At 37.5% G+C, this 21,561-nt stretch overlaps 1 protein-coding gene across 3 annotated transcripts in view; it reads right to left on the minus strand.

Moving 5' to 3' along the window:
- GABRG3 (gamma-aminobutyric acid type A receptor subunit gamma3) overlaps positions 1-21,561 on the minus strand; it is a 313,249-nt gene that overhangs the window by 129,366 nt on the left and 162,322 nt on the right. For 2 of the 3 annotated variants that reach the window (XM_064646229.1, XM_064646228.1), the window contains 2 exons: positions 16,152-16,372; positions 13,762-13,844 (listed from right to left, as the gene is read on the minus strand). In XM_064646229.1, coding sequence (XP_064502299.1) covers positions 13,762-13,844; positions 16,152-16,372 — 304 coding nt within the window. Of the gene's footprint in view, positions 1-13,761; positions 13,845-16,151; positions 16,373-19,241; positions 19,355-21,561 lie in introns of all 3 variants that reach the window. The other variant, XM_064646230.1, reaches the window with a different exon arrangement.

The following is a 21,561-nucleotide window of genomic DNA, read 5'->3' on the forward strand; positions in this document are numbered from 1 at the left end:
GAATGCCAATAGCCAACAGGTGGAAGAAGTAGCTATCACAGCTGTATGCCAGGGACCTGAAAATCAGTTCCTGGAATATGTACAGTGAGGAGAACTCCAGGGAAATAAAAGGATAAATTCTATATCCTGCTTAGCTTTTGAACATATTGTCTGTCTGTATCAGTCTTTGGAAGGATCCCTAAATATTGATCAACTAAAGGTTACCTTCTTTGCAAATAATATACCAGTGATTGCTGGAGGTAACAACCATTGGTACAGGAAAAAAAAAAAAAAAATCCAGAAAAAACATCATAGCTTCAAACAGTATGGATAATCATCCATTTAAAAAAAAAATGGAGAGGAAGCAGCAACAATTTTCAACTCTTCCCCACCCCCCTTTTTGGGAGTTCTTCAAGTAAACCAACACTGAAAATTGATTTTCTTAAAAAGCTTTCAGGGGAGATGGTTTTCACAGAGATTTTTACTTCTGTATGTGAACAAATTGCTCTATAAGGAAGAATGAATATTTTAACATAAATCTTGTTTTGAATGTGAAAAAGATATTATGATAGAGTCAGTCAGGTTGGAAGAGATTTCAGGATGTCTTTAGTTCAATCTCCTGCTCAAATTTCTGAAACTAATTCAGACTGGGTGTCTCATGGCTTTCTACAGTTGCTTATGAAAAACAGAATCAAAGAATCACAGAGTATGGTGAGTTGGAGGGGACCCACAAGGATCATTGAGTCCAGCTCCTGGCCCTGCACAGGACCATCCCCAGGAGTCACACCATATGCCTGAGAGTATTGTCCAAACACTTCTTGAATTCTGTCAGGTTTGGTGCTGTGACCACTTCCCTGGGGAGCCTGTTCCAGTGCCCAACCAGACTCTGGGTGAAGAACGTTTTTTTAATATTCAGCCTAAACCTCCCCTGACACAACTTCAGGCCATTCCTTCGGGTCCTGTCTCTGGTCACCAGAGAGAAGAGATCAGTGCCTGCCTCTCCTTTTTCTTTCATGAGGAAGTTGTAGACTGCAATGAGGTCTCCCCTTAGTCTCCTCTTCTCCAGGCTGAACAGACCAAGTGACCTCAGCCACTCCTCATACAGCTCTCCTCAAGGCCCTCCACTGTCTTTGCTGCCCTTCTTTGGACACTCTCTTAATAGCCTAATGTCTTTCTTATATTGTGGTACCTAATATTGCACACAATATTCAAGGTGAGGCCACACCAGTGCAGAGCAGGACAATCTCCTCCCTTGACCTGCTGGTGATGCTTTTCCTGATGCCCCCCCGGACACGGTTGGCCCTCCTGGCTGCCAGGGCACTGCTGACTCACATTCAACTTGCCATCAATTAGAACCCCCTGATCCCTTTCTACAGCACTGCTTTCCAGCATCTCATTCCCCAGTCTGTACAGACACCTGGGGTTGCCCCATCCCAAGTGCACCTTCCCTTATTGAACTTCGTATGGTTGGTGATTGCCCAGTCCTCTAATTTGTTGAGATCTCTCTGCAGGGCCTCCCTGCCTTCAGGCAAGTCAACAGCTCCTCCCAGTTTTGTGTCATCTGCAAACTTGCTTAGTATTCCTTCCAGTTCTGCATCCCAGTCCTTTATGAAGATGTTGAAGAGCACAGGGCCTAAGATGGAGCCCTGTGGAACCCCACTAGTGACAGGTTGCCAGTCTCATGTTACCTCATTCACTGTCACCCTCTGTGCTAGACCTGTGACCCAATTGCTAAACCTCCAAGGACAAAGACTTTACAATACCTCTGGACAACCTGCTCCAATGCTTCATTGTCCTTAGTGATTTTTCATTTCCTTCTATCAAGTCAGAACCTCCGTCACTTGATGTAATAACCATTGTCACATTAGTTCAGCATGCACTTCAGTTCAGTATCTACACATTAAAGAATACAAACATGCACTGGCCATTAATGTGTTTTGCTTTGGTACACACAGTTTTGTAAGATACTAGTGGGAAGACACTATTTTGTGGCTGTAACGAAGTACAGTGAACGCGACTGTAGATAAAAGTGAAACTAATTCTAATAATCACAGAAAGACCTCAGTTTTCCTGCTGAAAGGCCCATACAAGTAGTGACCAGTCTCAGCTTGGTTATTTTTGAAATCTCATAGTACCACAGATCAGGATTTTTGAGTGTCAGTTCTGCTAAGCCTTTACATAAGAAATGTTACATAAGAAATGTTTCAAATCGATAGAAACCTGCAGTACAAATCTCCCAGACAACTTTGAGGTTTGCAAGCTGCTGGGAACACTCTTTTATCTTCCTCTCTGCGGTCTTGTGTTGGTTAGACAAGAAAAGCTTTAAAGATTTCAAGTATGGACTTTGGAGAAAGGTGTTGGGGACAAAAAGAAAGAAAGGAAATACCATAATATAAAACACTTGGATATTTCAGTTTCCTTTTAATCATAAGAAATATTTATCCGTGAGTTTGTGGTTGTCTTCTCCTGCTGCCATAAGCAAGCAGTGTTGTCTTATTGAAATGTTGATTTTAGGACAGCTGCTGTGAACAAATACACCATTCAGACCTCAAACTTCCCTTCTGTCGAAAGTCATCACTTTCAACTTCTCCATGCCCATTTGTTCTAGTAGCTTCATTTGAAGTCAGTCAATACAGAAGAAAATACCTGTAAGGTACAAACATACACCTCTTGCTACTTTTTCTTCCTTTTAACTCTAAAAGAGCAACTGACTTTCCAGAATTAAAACACCAGCAATACTGAGTGCTCTAAATGGTTACCATTGTTTTTCCTAAACAAGGTGGTATTTTGCCCCCTTTCATACAAATACATAGGAACTACTATAAGTGCAAAATAGCTACTATTCTTCCTTAATGTATATAGTTTGAAATAAAATAAGTGCATTGACTACACCTTCTACAGTGAAAAAATCAGAGAATCAGAAAAAATTCAAACGGTAAAATAGCTTGTATGTGTTCAGGCCACCTAGAAGTAAAATGAAAAAAAATACATCGAGATCTCTCCACTGCCCTTTTAAGATAAGATTTAAAACTAAGCATCACATATTCAGGATTCAAGTGCCTCAGGTGGATCTTTCTGTTGATGACCAAAAATTCACAAAGTTAAAACATATGTTCCTCAAAAAGAGAAGTTACATTTCATGGGAATAACCTCTTTCCACAGGGGAAAAAAAATCCTTGAGAGCTCTCCAACTGCTCTGACATTCGGCCTTCATCAGTTCAAATGGCACAAAATATGCAACCCATGAAGACAACATAATTAACAGATTTTAAAGCACAGTTATAGGAAATGTACATGCAAATGCCAAATCAGTTAATATAGATTAAGGGAAGACTTATAAGCATAGCAGCATCAGAGTGCCTCAAGGCTATATCTAAATATTTGACATATATTCCATTAAGAAAAATTAAAGGCCAGTCAGTCTGTCCATTTTACAAAAAGATTCACAGTAGGATTTGTTCTTCTTTTTGCTTCATCCTGTTTAATTCTATACAGCTTCTTGCATATTGCTTGTTGCCTAAGTAGCTAAGCCCATGCCAGTAATGAAAAGATTGAAAACTACCACATCACTGTTTTCTCATCCCTTCTCATTCTTCTAGGTTTGTCTGTAAGGGAGTGGTATGCGCAGAAGTATGCATACCTGTGAGAGAAAGAGAAGAACAGAGATTCTTCTGGTAGGTTTGCTGTTGTTATACTCATGTTGCTTCCTTCCCTTTCTTAGCTTCATCAGTGTCGTGGGTTGACCCTGGCTGGATTCTAGGCACCCATGAAAATCGCTAAGAGCTGGGAGAGGTCACACAGGCAAGACAGACTCAACATGGGGATAATACTAAAATTTATTACTAATAGGATAAGAGCTAAAGAGTGAGAAATAAAACAGTCTTAAACACACTTTCCAACCACCCCTCCTTCCTTCTATGTTCTCCCTCCTTCCCCTGCATCAGTGCAGGAAAAGAAGTCCACCCATAAGGCAATAGGTCTTCAAAGTCTGCTGTCCTGTGGGTCACCCTTCCATGGGCTGCAGGGGGACAGCCTGCTCCACCACGGTCTTCATCCCCACCAAAAAAACCCCCAAACCTAGTCACATCACCCCACGACAATCAGCACTAAGGATATGTTTTGTTTTTCCATTAATTTTTCATGACCAGAAGCAAGAAAAGGATAGGGCCTTTTATTTCACATTTCCAGGCTGCCTTGTTTTTCCAGGCTGCATTAAAAGTAAATAAAATTGATAAGGCTAATGAGTTGAGGACTTGATGTTTTCGTCCTATATTTTGAGTTTGTTACAAGTAAACCTTTAATGGCTTCTACTAACCTCATTATCATCGGTCAGTCAAGCCTAGCAAAAGCAACAAGCATCGACTGTGCTCTAGCCAAGATGAGTTTAATCTGAGAGTCAATAGTCACTGTTTTTGTTAAACTTCTGTGGCATGCTGCATGTTATCTGGCTGACCTTGGCAATTCTGATCTCTCCTCATTCTGCTTTTCTCTCCTTCTCAATTACTTGGTATTTGTTCTGGTCTGACACTGGTTTGGTACTTCTTGGTTCTCAAAGTCCCAAAAGGTTTATCTACACTTGGAAAAAACTCTGCAGCAATTCTTCATTTCTTATAATAGACCAATAAGTTCAAACGCAGACACATGGAGTTGCATTAGTGTAATTTTTAGTGAGGTCACTGAGGTGGCCATGGAAGACAATAATGCAATCAATTTTTTCTTTTCTTTTTTTATCCACTCATTACAACAACTAAAGTAATTAGAAAACTACATGTTCTTTGTTTCTTTAAAAATATGACATGTATTCTACTAGAGACCGAAAATAGCTTGAAGCTTTCAGATTCAAGCAAGCTTGTCTCCCACCTATGAAAATGTGCAAATCAAGGTAGGAGAAGGAAAAGTTTCTTGGCAGTGGGCTACCTTGACTTGTACTTTCATGTTTTATGTTATATTTTATGATATACATTTCAGTTACATCAAGGGAGACTACAAGAAATAAACACAGGTAGTTATAGCAGCATTTGCAAAAATGTAGTGCTCCAAAGAAAGGAATACCAAATGAGTCTATGATGTAACATCTGAGCACACATAATGTAGCATGCATCTTAGAAGATGCCTTAGGAAGTTTCTTCAAGAATTAAGATAATTACCAAAGACCAAAATCTGCCCATAACCCAAAGAGGAGTGAGCTATGCCCAAAACTGTTATGAGTTTTGGCACTGCAGACTCTTAATCCACCTCTGACTGTTGCCTGTAAGAGCATAGACCTCAGCCTTCTCGTTGCTGTTACCAGTTTGTCAGTCATGCTAATTGAGGGATGTACACATTCTCTGACCTTCTTTTTCTGCCTAACATACCTGTAGAGGCCCTTCTTGTCATTCTTTGCATCCCTTGTCAAGTTCAACTCCAGATATGCCTTGGCCTTCCTGACCCCATCCCTACAGAACCGAACTGCATCCTTGTACTCTTCCCAGGATACCTGTCCCTGCATCCATGGACTGTGCATTTCCTTCTTGCCCTCTAGTTTGACCAGTAAGTCTCAACTCAGCCGTGCCGGTCTTTTGCCTTCCTTGCCTGATTTCTTACACCTGGGGATCAAGAGTTCTTCTGTTCTATGGAAAGTGTCCTTAAAGATCTGCCAGTTCTGTCCCAGAGGGCAGTATCCCAGGGGTTTCTACTGAATAATTCCTTGAACAGCTGGAAATTTCCTTTCTAAAATTCAGAGTCCTAACTTTACTCTTCAACTGACTCATATCCCTCAGAACTGCAAATTCCACCAGTGCAGGACCACTGTAGCCGAAGCTGCCTCCAATCTTGATGCCCCCAACTACCTCACTTGTGTTGGTGACCATTGCATCTCCTCTGGTAGGGCTGTCTACTACTTGGCTTAAGGAATTATTCTCCATGTGTTCCATGAGTCTCCTGGATTGCCTACAGCTCACCAGGCTACTTTCCCAGCAGATATTGGGGTGGTTGAAGTTCCTGAGCAGGACAAACACCTGAGAGCACATCTCCAGTAGCTGGAGCAAGAAGGCTTCATCAATAGGCTCCCCTGGATCAGGCAGCCTGTAGCAGACATCAACCACAAGGTTCCCATTGCTGCCTTGGTCTCTGATTCTTACCCATATGCTTGTGACCTGTTCATGGCTGTTCCTCAGAGACAACTCTTCACATTCTACCCACCTCTTGATGCAAGGGGAACTCCTCCACCCCTCCTTCCTCTCCTGTCCCTTCTGAACAGACCCTAGCCAGTGATAGCCACCCTCCAGTCATGGATGGCTACAGGCTGGTACCATATTGTTTCATTTTCCAGCAATGTAATTGTTACAGGGGGGTAAAAACAGTCATTCCTTCTGATGCTGAAAAATATGATGAAGAGGAGTGTGACTGTCTCCTCCTGGTGCTCTCTACATTACAAATATAAGCTCTGTATGTCAAAATTTACATATGCAGGGCTGCCAGGACTTCACAATTTTTTGGAGTAGCATTTTCATAATGATCAGATTCATTTGCAAACCAGTTATCATATATCTAAATAAGCAATTAACAAAAATATAAATATGTAGTATATAATAGGTGTTATATTACATTTGAGGGAGAAAGCTATTTTTTTTCTGTCTGCAGTGCATTTGTGTCACACTGTCAAATGTGTGGTAAAAAAAAAAAGCAAGCTCATATTGGCACATGATAACATGCCTAAAGGGGATTTTAGCTTCAAGTAAACACTGAATATCATAAGATCTGTGATGAAATTATAGGAACTAAAAATGATTGTCACATGGCAGAGACTCCAGGGCCTGTTGCTGATACATTCAGCTGTCAGACATGCAACCAGCCAACTGCCTTGCTTCAGCATTTTCTCTTATTTTCTACTAACACCTAAGCATAACTTAGCTACATATATTCTTGCCAAAGATAAATGTCTCTCAGGCATGTTTTTTCTTTCCTAAAATTTTTTTTGATGTTGACTGATTTTTTCTAAAAATTCTTACTAATAGAAAATTTAGAAAAACAAGACTGTTTGCTCTGAAAGGTTAGACTACACGTGGGATTTTTTAGACTTCCAGTCTCCTTGTCTAAATGTAAGTAAGACCTGGGGGGTCCTATCCCTGAAACACAGTCACCTGTATTAATCTTCAGATCCTGGAATAACAGCATTTTTTTGGCTCTGAAGCATCCCATTTTCCTCAGACTATTGTGCAGGGCAAACGGAGACACCAAGGATCCTTGGAAGACTGCTGCGAAACTAGGGTAGATGCCAGGTTCCTGGAATAGCCTACCATCAATCCAGATAGACTCAGGAAGACTGTGCTGGACCCAAGATATCATGAGTTAAGCATTTTAGGCTTCATTAATTAGTACATGCTGTAATCTTACTTAGGGTCTCATTTTTGCTGAAAATAATGGCAGCTGCTCCCTCTCCAGAGGAGCCTTCAATCTTGTGGAGAAAAATCTCAAGAGTCACTATAAAAGGAGAGAGACATTTCGCCTGCTACTAGTACAAAACCTTAGCTCTTTGTGAGAAACAGAAGAGCACAGGACATTACACTAATTAACCACTGTCACCAATTCTCCCTGATCATCAGGTCAATCCTTAACCTCAGGGACATTTTGCTGCTTTTTCTACAAATGAAATATTTATATATTAGTGGCTATCAGATGTAATACCAGATTAATTAATATTACTCTGGTATTACAACATATTGTATCAATTTAGAACCAGCATTAAACCACGTGGCTGTAAATGTTTAGAAAGTTGCCACTGATATACCTTGAATGATAAGACACAACACTAACAGAAAGAGTGGTGCCACAGAAATACTTACAATATGCACTAGTTTGGCATGAATCTATCCTAAATTAGATACAGAAAATATAACTTTACAGTGAATGTACTTATACCATGGATGAATTTGAACAGTTTCGTAAAAACACAGTATATCATATTGGAGCAATTACATCAAAATTAGCAGAACTTTCAAAATGAACTTGTAATATTTTTTATGAGTCTTGGCTTGGCTATGAAATAGAGTCATAAAAATCTAAAAGATACTTAATGCAGTGTCTCTTATGTATTGAGAAATTTATGGAGTTACACACAGAAAAGCAGTAGTGAATTAGTCAGTAGTGAGTAGTCAAGGAATTGGATTAATGTTTGACTCCCTAAGATACAATACATTACTTACATTAGATATAAAAGAAACACCAGCAGGGAATTTTAGGGAAACCCAAGGAGAGTTAACAAGTGACTAATGCAGTAGCAGAATACATTCAGAAAAGCTAATGGAATAAAAAGTGGAGTTACATAAGATCTTTACATATTTCAAATTCACTATATCCTGGTGTCATTGTAGGTACCTTAGGGAAAAAATGCCTGGAAACGTTCAGGATCACAGGTTAACAAAAGGAAAGAAGGTCCTTATAGAATCATATACATCTCATAAATCTTTAGGATGGTCAAATTTTCTTTGAATACTTCCTTACACATTAGGTAAGGTATTTGAAAAAATGTATAATGGAAACAGTCTAAGAGGGTAACAGAAATAAGACAATATGGAAATGACTGTGTATGAGAGGGATTAGCAAATGAATAGGAGGAGGGATGTGTCACAGATATGCCTCATATTGTATTAATGAATTGTCATATATGACACAAGTCATATACAAGACACAGGGTTTGGCAGGAAACTGTCAAAGGACAAATTTTCCAAAAATATATTTCCTTTTCCCTCTTTATAAGACCTCTCTGTATTGACTATTCTCTGAAAAAGACAGTCTTCTGAACAGAAGGATGGATGCATACTGGTACCTTAATTTCTACCTTCCTCAAAGAGGAAAAAACTACAATAGCTAAAATATGCTCATCACAAAAACTGATTCAAGAATTCCATTGATGTCCCGTGACCTGGCTCAGCCCATTCCAGAGTGCACAAATGGAAGCTGACATGTGGATTAAAGCTCTTTTTGCACATTGCAGTTTATTCCCAGCATCTTTAATGAAACTCCTCTCAAGACACGAACATTAAGCTATGTTTCTTCTGGCCTGTTCTTCATCAGGAGTAAAATTCTGCCCTCAGACTTTATTAATGATTCTGCTGATGACACATGAGATGAAACAAAGCACAACTCATTCCAAAAAAAAGCAGCATTTACTTTTCTAGGCTAGGAGAAACATTAAAATTGGTGATGACAGCTAGTTCTCTTAGAAAATTAATGATACTAGGTTCAAAGTACTGATTGCATATCCATAAGAGGTTTCATGTTCAAAGAGGAACATCTGATTGAACTGAGTTTATATATAGAAAGATGGGATTTGTTTCTTTCAGGCTCCATGTTAGATTTGGATTAATTTCTTCTAAATGCATTTTGCATTTTCTTACTACTTTTTTCTGCAATACTTTGCATACTTTTGTACCTCACTTTATAAAACCTCACAAACTTTAACATTTAAAAGGCAAAACCCACGTTTTAAGACCTGACTGAGCAAACTGGACCATCAATAGCCAGAAATTTTGCTTTCCCCTATTTTAAATTGAACTGAAAATACCTGAATCGTTCATGAACCTTTATGTATATATTTTGGTGTTCACAGTAAGAATGGTATGCTGGGCATGCCCACCTTTCCTGTCTTGCAGCAATCCTCCAGTAATGGGCAACAGGGGACACTGTAGACTTTCCCTAGAAAGAAGATCAGTAATTGGCTACAAAACGTCGTAATTCTTGTCATCTAAATCTAAGGTGGTCTTAAAAATGAACAACAGTATCTGCAGTTTGATCACTGCAGCAGCAAGAAAGATAAACCAATGAAAACCCATTAATCAATTCAGTCTTTTTTTTTTTCTGGCATCTTGCACTGTAGCTCAGTATTACTGTATCTGCTAAACCCTAAGGTATAGTCTTTCAGATTGTTTCAGACCTCAGGTACACAGCTAGCACAGATTCCCATCATAAAGCTCCTTGTACCTGATTAAAAAGTTAGTTGATCAGATCCTCAAAACAAGGTGTAACAGGTTTGTCAGCTTCATTTGGGTATGGTTGTCATATATTGTCACCTGAAGGAGTGTCATGATTGAAGTTAATCTTGAGGACATGGATGGGGAGAGTAGGTGCAGGTTTCTGATGACTTTAATGGAAAAGAGTTCCTTCAAGTAGCTTAGCCACTTCTGCCTACTGTTTAATCTGAAATACTCTTTACTCTCTCAGAATAAAAAAAATAGTGGTCATTAATAGAGAGTGATCTCATTATGCTTGATAGCTCCCAATGTATTTTTCTTCCAATGCTTTGTCTAAACACTTTTGAATTGTTATAATATTTGAGCATCCATAGTACTCTATGGTAGAAGTTCCACAATTAATATGCTTAACTTCTCATTTCCAGCCTGCCCTTGTTGCCTATGTTTTATTTACTTGTGCTGACATCATCCTTCAGGCAGAACACCTCTTCCTTCCTGATGATGTTTATGTGAATCCTAACTACCTCAATAAACTAAATTTTATAGCAGAATCCTGAAAGTATTTCCACAATGCACAAATCAGTACTGTATAGAGATATCCAAGACAGTTTAATGTGCTATTTGAGTGCCAAAAGCAGCAGAGTAACCTCCCTTGGCTCAGGAGGGTAAATTAACCCAAATGAAGAATGACAGAATATTTCTATGCAACAGCATATAGTACTTTAAAACCATATGAAGAAAGAGTGATCATATAGAGGAATATCTATGAAAGACTGCTACACTGGAATCAAGTGACAGCATTGATTCTTTATTCACATTTACATGGAAATGCACATTCATACCATCCATTGGCATTGATGCCAATGTTGTAGCAGCTCTGTATTAAGAAATCCTGCTTGCCACATGTGGTTGATCAAACCAAACCAGTACACAGAACAGATATGAGCTTTCACATTGCATGGCAGTCCAGCACTATGGTATTGGGATCAACTTTTCACATAAGGAATGTGCTAAGTGCACATTTACATAAGAACAGCAACTACAGACACACACTGATCACACAGCCTAATATGCCAGGTGATTCATCTCATCATGTCACCTGAAGCACAAGCAAAACTTGCACAGAGTGTAAAGAGCTTCAGATTATTTCAATACTTTTTTAGTCCTAAAAAAGAGAGTAGAGAGCTCCAGAAACTATTCTTGAACAAGATTTACCACAGGAAGGGGTAGGTATATTTTGGTAACCACTATTAGCACACTGAAATGGCCCCTGTTTATAAGCTGCTGTTTTCTCTTTATTCATCCCAGCAACCAGACCAAGTAGAGCTCAGTATTCCCACTGAAGGAACATAAACTGTCCTCACAGTAACAGCAGGATTAGGGTGCAAATTAGTTGGCACTAGAGGTAAATATTCTAAACAAATTTAAGATGAGTTTCACATTTCTGAAATATCAAGGGAAATTTATATTAAAAATTAGAAATTTCAAATGTTAAAATTTGTGTGTGTAGAAGTGCAGAGAATATTTTCTGACACTTGTGCTTTTTTTGTGCCTGCCTACAGTGGAAACTATAAAGATTTGTCTGTGTGCTGGGGAACAAACAAAAGGGATGCAGAGGAAAGCAGAGCTGTGCTGTGAGTTCTACAAAGATTGTTATTTGATTCAAAGACATGCATCTTGGAATCCCAAATCAGTTTGTCCCCTCAGAAACTTTTCATAGAAGGCAGTAATAAATCATTCAGGCATTCACTCAGTCATTCACTTCACAAGTCCCACTGAGTGCCATGTATCTACAGACTGCTATGAATATACACGAGACTGAAAATACAACCAAGTTATGCAACAAACAAATCATACAGGAGTTGCTCTGGATGATGATAATAGTAGTGCTAAAATTGTTCAAGGAAAAGAACAAAATTCAGTATAAATCTAAAGAAATAAACCCTTGTTATCAACATGATCAAAACGATTGAGAGAACTATAAAACATTATTTTAATATCCCTCCATGGGTTTTTCAATCTGTCTAGAAACTATGAAGAAAACACGGAGAAACTGTGACACAATCACATTCTGATTTATCCTATGTAATCTCCATCTCCACAGACAGTAGTACATGTCTATTGGTAATATGTGTGTGTTTTCAAGGGCAGAAGAGTTCTGAGCTAATAGATCTAAATTAGGAAGAACCTTTGCAAACCAAAATATATTTGGAACTTTGCCATGGAGCAGAGCCTGATGAAGTTCCCACTGATATGCTCACTTTAAATAAAAACCACAAGCATAACTTACTTATATTCAGCAACTGTCTAACTAGTAGGGAATGCAAGGTTTGAAGTGACTTCTTTGTTTATTGGAGTTCACTTGGATATTACTAGCACAGGACTAATCAAATTTATGTGGAAGGTTTAATTAGTATCTTTGGACTTAAAGCTAAATTTTAGTAGGTCTAATTAAATCCCTGGGATTTGATCTTTAAGGTCACATACACTTTTCCCAGTACTACATCAAAACAGCAGATTTCCACAAGGTAAGAGTAGCTTCAAGCAGTAACTAAAGATAGCTGAAGTGCACAGAGTTCAGTGACAAGTGTTCATTAGCAGGAAAGCTCATTCAGGAGCTATCTGCCTCTTGTTCAGTTGAGTATGCACATATTCCACACACCTGAATTAAACATACCACAGCGATTTTCTGCCCAGGCTCACTTATATATAGATAATAAAAAACAGCAACATAGTGATAATATTTTGGGGGAAAGGGAGATTTTTACATGACAGATTTTTTAAAAACATTTTCCTGGGGAAAAAGAAAAATATACCCTGGAGCAGCTGAAATTCAAATCTGTTTTGTGATTGAGGATCACTGTTTGTATACTGTTTATAAATGGAAATCAATACCATCACAACAGCATATTTATTATGAAGACATTCAATAGTGTGATTCGTCTACCACTTTAAAAGGTATTATGGAGAAAATCTACTTTCTAAATAGACAGACAAAACCATACATTTCCCTTTAATTTTTGAAGAATGCATATCCTGAGTCTTGGAGTTTGTCAAATTAAAATCTTTAGCTGAAACCCTTTTAAAAATGTTTGTAAAGCATTTGCATTGTGTGGCTTTGGATTACAAAACTATGCAGGTGTACCCATGAGCAGGCAGCTCTCAAGTTTTTTTCAAATGAATCGGCAGGAAGATAATTCTCACAGTAATATTGGACCTCAAGATTAACTCACCTGACTTTTGTTTTCCATCCATTTCACCAAAGTATTTGTTTTGCCTGTTAGGAAGGTTTTGAACATGCCAACAAGACTACATACAATACAACATTGGGACTACTGGACAAGCCGGGCAATAAAAGGAAAATGAGAGTTACAGTACTTGCACCATTTACTTTTATTATGAAACAGAGAGGCATTACCACACTACATGCTGTAAACTCAGATGTTCAGAGATTACTGGGCATGTCCCCAAGCTCTGCACCTCCACCAGAAAACTGTAGTTTCAATTCTCATTCGCATGTCACATGATTTTATAGATTAACATTGCACAGACTGGTATGAATATCTGCTCCTGCTGAGAGTGTGACTATAGTATCAATTAAAAAGGCTGGTTCTGGCAAAAATAATAGAGTAAACCTACAGAAGACTTCATGTTATAAATCCATTGACCAGAAATGCAAGAGAGGAAAACCAAAATTCCCTGAATATTTGAGCAGACCTAAATTTCCTATAGCTGTCGGGGAATAGTTGAACAACCTGACAGAAATCAGAAATAAACTCATGCCTCTGCATACTAGTCATATACAACAATAAGGCATCAAAGCAGCACTTACAGCTAGAGAATATCAGAGGACATGAGTGTTCATCCATTGGGAAGTTGTGTAGCTGCAGCTGGCACTCGGCATTGATGGTAAGCCTGTGAAGAAACCAAGTGTCTGTTATTACATGCCAGTACAATGAACAGCCAGAGGAGGAGGCTGGGAAACCTTAAGTATCATTCAAGAATATTCTGACATCCATAAGTAAGGCCGGAAAAGAAAGAACTATATTTGCAGATTGTTAGTTTGCTATTTAAGTCTGATCCAAAGCAACGATAAATATGTAAAATAATTTCAGACACATCATCAAGAGTTTCTTGATCCCAAGAAATCTGTGCATGTGTTTTTCTCTAGACAATTTATTATCAAAGGACCTGGGATGGAAACATTTATTCTTTATTAAAAAACTCAGGAAATATGGTTGGTGTAGTGGTGTGTAATTCCACAAAATTAAAACCTCATAAAGAATCTTATAAGAAATCTTATTCACATATACTTAAAGTGTGAACTTAAAATTCTTTCAGCCTCTTTCAGCTGTCTCTCAATATATGTCTATATGCCATTCTATATTGTGCAGATGCAACAAACATATCAGCAGAAACATTTTTAGTCCTACTTGAAAGCTTGTTTTACATGGCATCCCTAACACAAAGGATACTATGAATGGAGCTAATTTAAAAATTACTAATAAAAATCAATAACCTTCAGTCTGATAGCTTACAAAGTGAATGTATTTACCCAGGGAGATAGAATTCAGTGTTAGTTTATTGTACAATCTTTTTCAGTAAACACTACATAATTGCATGTCAGAATTTCTGCAGCAAGTTTGAGTCATGTGGGTTTTTCCTTTTAGAAACTAAATAAAAAGCTCACAAACTGGATGGGGAAAGATTTGTGTCTCAGATTTAGGATGGTGCACAGAAAACCTCTGTCTTGGAAAAGGTCACCTGTGAGGAATTTAATAGTGTTATTGTGCTGATACTAGAAGAGGACTTGCAGTGCTGCAGCAGGAGGGCATTCACATCCAGAAGTAGGCAAGGAAGAAGATGTAAAGGCCTGGACTTTGATTGAACCTTTTATTTTCTTATGAACACATAGCACCCATCAACATCTGACAGTACCAGGGCATACAGTAGTTACCTCTTCCATGTCACACCAACTCTGACACTTAGGTAAGATAAACGGGTTTTGAATTACACAGTGTTAACAATGGCCAATGATCATTCTAACAGGTTTTTTTGCATAAAAAGGAGGTTGACCTGAGGGGTCAAAAAGTACTCAAAATATTTTTCACAAACTAAGAATGTTCACTCCAATGGATCAAGTATTACCTCTCTTTTAGCTGTTTTAAACAAAATTTGCAGTCCATTCAGCAAATAGTTTCTGTAGTGATAGGTATGTAAGTCTAACTACTATTAGGTAGATATTTAACTTACCCTGAAATACTGTAACAGGACTTAAAAGGAAAAGAAAACACACCTAACCAAAAACCCTTCAAAAAAAAAAAAAAAAAAACAACCAAGAGGGATTGGAGTTGACATTGTAATCAAAAAGTCTAAAGTTTGCTAAAGGCAACTGAAATAAGTAAGAGCTCCTAACAGTGGAGCAAGCTTAAGATGGAAAGGGCACTAAAAATATCAGTAGCTTTTCCAGCTGTTTATTTCCTTCCTTATTGTCTGCCAAAGACTTTCTATTGGACCCCAACTGCTAATGCAATTATGATTGGAATATGCAGTTGCACCAAGAGGGCTGAACACAATCACTGAAGAAAATGCAGTGTGAAAGGGATGTTTCTGAAACTGTTTGGTTTGTGGAATGTGGCTTATGGCACAACTCCCTTCTGAACAACCCATCTCTTCCATAAGTAAACACATATTTTGATTTCAACAGGGTTTTTTTAATACAGGTATATAGTATACTGTATATATAAATACTGTATATATATACACTGCATTTCTAACATCATATAGTTTATTTCTAATATCATATAGTTGATGGTATCAAAAAGATTAGAAAAATTCTAAAAACCTTTTCTCTAGCAATTCACCCTTGTGATGAGATGTAACAGATTATCTTTCAGCATGACTTATTCAAAGAGTCAAGTATCAGCATTAGCATGAATCTAGAAATGCTTTATCCAGCCCTGGTTTTATGGACTACATTTTATTACAAGCACTAAAAAACCCAACTTCTACAATTTAGACATACCTATTTCTAATTCTGTCTTAGAAAGACAAGACTTTCTTTTCTAAAGTTGACAGTACTTATGCCTGAATATTAAAATATTTGTAAAGCATGGTCAGGTAAGGATCAGGAAGAAAACAGCTGAGGAGAACACAGATACAGCAGAAAATTACTATTGGTACACCAGAAGCTTTGAGCCCTGCACCTTGCCAAGTGCTCACCTGAGGGTGTACAAGATCTTGCCATCATTCCATATGCGGAGGAGCTGGTTGGGGGTGGTGATCCAGTGAGCCTCCGCTGTCTTTGAGTTACGAAATATAGTGTCTGGGATCCAGATCAAGCCAACCATGTTGCTGTTTAGAGTCAGTATTTTCATGGTGCTGTTGAAGCGAAGACGGCTATCTGTCCACGTCTGGGCAAAAAATACATCAATTTGATACTCCTGCAAAGAAAGTATGACACACAAATTGAAATCCGTTCCATACTTCACACTACTATTTGGTGTTTGGTTAGGCCTGTTCTGCTGTAGAGCCACAGGATATATTCTGGCCAATGGAGCTATGCTTTCTTTTTGTTTTGCTGCCTGAGGAAATTTTCTTTTCCTTTTTTCTTTCCCTTCCCCCCCTCCACCCTTTTTTCACATCTATGTGCTTTATGAAACAGGCCAAACATCTCACTTGCATGGTCCTGTGCAATAACAGTTTCTGCATGAGCACGTTCTTTTCCATTGTATCTAAAAAGTCACAGCTACAAGGTACAATTTGCAGACTTCTTTGTCATAGGACAGACTGACAAAAGACTCATGAAAGATGAACAGGACCAACACACATAAGCTAGAGAATGGTAAATTCCCCTGATTACACCCTTTAGGGAGAAGATTGTGTAAATTCAGTAAATTAATTGTTCTGCTTGCTAGCAATTGTTCAGACACTGTTTTTGAGGCCACACTGCAGCAAAATGAAAAGGCACGTTAGTGCTCCTTTACAGACACCTCATGTGCACCTAATGCTAGGAGTGGAGCAATTGGCCCTGAATAGGCTAATACCATAATTTACATGAAATTCATCCTTTCTTTCACTCAATGTTTACTACTGTGTTTTTATAGGTAAGCCATCATATTAGGTATAAATGCAGAAATTAAAATACACATGAACAAACAGACAAAATTACATAGGTGAACACATTAAACATGCTGATTTATGTATTTAATACCCCATAAAAGAAACTGTATTTTAATTTTGTATTTGAATTGTATTTGAATTCACATATTTTGTATGTGAATTCCAGCCACCAGAGGCTGGGAAAGGTCATGTTACATTCGTTTATTTTCCTCTTCCTCTTTTCAGACCCTGCAGAAACAGACATCTGACTCTGTCATGCAATACCCTCTCAGTATTGCGGATGTGGCTGCATCCATAACAGAGATGGTGTTTGTTGATGTGACACAAAGTGTATGCTCTACAACACAGGCTATTACAGGGGTTGGGAATAATCCACAGGAAAACAACTCATTAGGACCCCTGGTAGATGCACTCTACCAGGAGAATTAAGGCTATGTGGAAAGTCTGGAGTGTCTTTGTCTTCGACCACTCTGAACTTGTTTTTATTGCCTTTTTGTTTGTCTATTCCTAAGTTTTAACACAACAGTATTATATCTTTTTTTCTTTATAGATAGTAAGTAAAGGTTGCAATCTGAACTGAGGACAGCGTTTTTGCTAAGAGCCACCTGTTTCTCCTACACTATTACATTTTTGGCAGGTCATCCTTCCAAAGGTGATGTTATAACATCAGGAAACCTAATCCACTGGCACTGTAATCCAAGTCCAAAACACACTTTGGGCCTCTCATCTCTAGATGGTAAATGATCAAAAGGTGCTAGTACGTATCCAAATACCAGCAGTAGATTACCTCAGGAATTAAAGCCTAGTCACCAAAGGCATTAAGGACCATCTTCCTTATAGCTTATCTCACTACTATTTTTCATTGTATTATTAGCTTTATTTTCTCAGGGAAGATGACAGATTTGAATCTGAAGAGACTTTCATATTGATGACATCTTCACACATCTGAAGGATGCAATGTAATGCACCCAGTGTACCTTTATTATTCAAAAAGAACATCTTTAGTTCACCACATTTTACATGGTAGAGCCCTGGTCTTGTTTCTTTACAATCAATTCCATTTTAGTCTTTGGAAGTCTAGTGAAATCATTTGGTACATTCAGCTCCTGTAGAGAGGAATATGCCAGACATGTCTATGGGTTTCTCCAAATGCTGTGAGAGAAGAGTTGCTTTTTTTAGCTCACATGTGAGAATCTGTATTTATAGAATCAAAGACCATTTGTATACAGCTGGCTAATGACAGTGCTGTCTTTTCACGGGACAAGTTTTTGTGTGATATTCATATTTAAGCTTATTTTATATGAATGCTTCATTTTGACTAAATTTAGAAGCAACCATAGTTCCTTTCTAGTATATCATATATATTTAATGATTTTTAGGATTTGAGATATTCAGGATTTCTACCCTGCCAAAAGAATAATAAAGACCTTGAGCTCCCTAACATATTGTCCTGAGAAGGTACTGCAGCTAGATCTGAGCAAAGTGGGCCCCAGGAGCAGTATAAATGTAACACTGTGTTTTCTATTCCGGTAAATTACTTTGGCTGAGAAACAGAATACATTAGCCTAGAAGCAGGGTAGTGCTAACACCACTGTCCACCTCCCATTTTTTATCTTCTTTACTTATTACTGCAACTAGAACGTGCCAGCAAAGATCATTATTCAAAATATCTCTGCAATGGGCCACTATAACTACATTCACCTTAATAAAAGCATTTCAACTCAAATTAAATGGTTCACAGATCTTTTGAATTAATTAGTTCTGTAAAAAACTCGATTTTTCTTTTTGTAAACAGAGGTCAAAGAAATCAAAGCAACAATTTAAAAAGCAAAGTCAATAAGTTGGTGGAAATTGACTTTTTAAACACTTTATCCTTTTTTTAATTTAAAGTATTTACAATGCTGTCAGAATGTACAATCTACAAAAAAAAAATCCCAGTAAAAATACACATTTCCATATAATATCTGAATTTCAATTCTCTCCATTAATCTTTTTATAAGTCACTGTTACATCAGTACATACTTTACATTAATCTTTTGGATTTCTTCAGTCTTGGTTAACCAAGCAGATAATGGGGTATGATATTTATGTATTCACTCTACTATAAAGGGACAGAGGTGGCTTTCAAAATTGGCACTCAGTTCTTCTCTTCTAATGGTTTTAAGCCTATGCATATTTCAGGAAAATTACCTCTATCTTCCCTGACAACAGATACTCCATTCCCAGTGAAGTCAACAGCTTCCATATGTTGCTTTGCACAAAGCTGGTACAGTGATCTCCAACACACAGCATCCAACAAGAAACTGCCAGAAGAAAGGTTTCTATGTTGGTTTTATATACAGGTCAATATAATGTAATATAAGAAAGTAATGCTCTTCACTTGCTAGCTAATATCTGCCATTTTAGATCTTTATGAAATGTAACAATTGCACTTAGAGTTCAGGTTTCAGTGATGTGATGCCTCAGATGAAGTAGCATCATACAACTCTTACAATATTCTTTATGTTCTGTTCTACTGCTGCAGCAGAAGTGTTGTTAATATCCTTCTGATTCTTTATTTTTATTTTTATGTTTTTGGCAGCAACCATTGACTACTACATCATCATCATGGCCAGTCTACTACAATGAACACAGGAAGAAGTCAAAACCAGCAAAATTTTCAACAAGACTGCTTCACAGCAGCAGAAAAGTAAAACTATGTTCTCCATGGAATGCCAAGGTTGTGTACAGTAAACTGTTCTCCTACTAAGTTTTTTTGTCTTAATGGTACCTGGTTTGCCATACTAGCAAAATAAACTCAAGATTTTTCCTACTTTATACCACATATTCACACTTTGCCTTAATGCATTAACTGAAGCTACGCTCCAGAGCAGCCAAACTTTCAAAAAGGCATTCTCTTTAAGAAGGGACAACCCTAACAGAAGAAATAGGTCTACATGCTAACATGAAGGGAAATTCTAGGGAAATCTTATTTCCTTTAGTACATATACATATTTCTGAAATGGTATTAAATTTCACTGATGGGAAATTAATTATAAACTCGAAAGAATTGATAGAAGTATAATTTATTATCAGTTTTAATGGATTTAATTTTGTTTGGCTTTAAAAGTAAATTCATGAACCATGCTACATGTTAAATTGCCCAGACTTAGAAAATTCACCGAAATGAAAACTGTTTGAGAAATCCACAATCTGTCCAAATCTGATTATATATGGATTTTTTTAATTATAAAAGAAACAGTTTTAAGAAATTGAGAAAGCAGGAATGTGAAGCTAAAATATGAAAATTTTTCCTAGTTGAATACTCCTGACATATACAAGTACTCAGCTGAATCTCTAAGCACACAATATTATGCCTTTTAAGAAATTTTAAATTATCAATATTTTTTTACTCTTTCTGGAAAGAGTACATTAAAACTATATCAGTTTATTTGTATTTTGTTTGATTATATGAAAATATAAAGCCTCATTTCTGACAACTAATGTGTATCTCTGTGTGATATGTCTTTGTTTTCTTTTTTACCTTCTGATGATGAATAGTTTATGACCAAGAATTTGTCATCGGTTCTTTTTTACGAATTACCCTTAAATGAATGCTTTATCTTATACATTTCATCATGTAAAAAGTTTGTTTTACCTGCAAGACTTCCATTGCAAGAAACATTCAGTAAAACCTGAAAATTATATGCGACACTGTGTCACTGAAAACCTCTTTATCACCCTCTATGAGGTTTTCTTTGAAAATGGCATTTTAAAATTGGCATCTGACAACATTCACTTAACTTCCAAAAGAAACTCCTAGAACCAAGGAAACAGATTATGATCCTTTTACAGTACAGTATGGAAGTAATTGTCTCATGTAGAATACTTCTTCCCATGCAAATTTCATAAGTTCTCCTTTAAATCTGAAACATTTGCTGAGAAAAATGACTGAATGAGACACGGAAAGTTAAATGGTATTTTTCTGCTATATGGTTACATACAGAGCAAGAAGCTAAAGACAATTTTTCTTTCTTCCCATTGGTTTGTGGATGGGAGACATAACCCAGATTTAGCAACAGTATTACCTGCAAATAACTGTATCTAGCCAAGGTTCCAACTACTCGATTTTAGCTTTATATATATATATATACATATACACTTTTTTTTTTCAGATATTCCTAATGTGGTTTCATTAGTGCCTTGAAAATAATCAGGTCAGCAGTGAACTGCTTGCCCTTCACCTGTGCAGGAATGATAATGACTGGGAGCACCTTGAAAGTGCCATTGTTTGAGGCATCTGTAGACACAGAGAAAAACACACGCTTTTCAACCAAGTCTTTCATTGTTTTCTCAGTCAAAAGAGCCACAAACCTGTTGTTGGTAATAAATGAAGCTTTTCTCCTTTCATGGTGTATCATTTTAGCTGTTGGTTAATCATGGTAATTACTATTTCATTGGCTGTCGCAGTCAGGTAATGGATTTGAATGACTATGGGTAACAGTATGGCATGTCTTTGTTGCTTCTGCTG

Source organism: Pseudopipra pipra, chromosome 2, assembly GCF_036250125.1.
Source record: "Pseudopipra pipra isolate bDixPip1 chromosome 2, bDixPip1.hap1, whole genome shotgun sequence".
Classification (NCBI taxonomy): domain Eukaryota; kingdom Metazoa; phylum Chordata; class Aves; order Passeriformes; family Pipridae; genus Pseudopipra; species Pseudopipra pipra.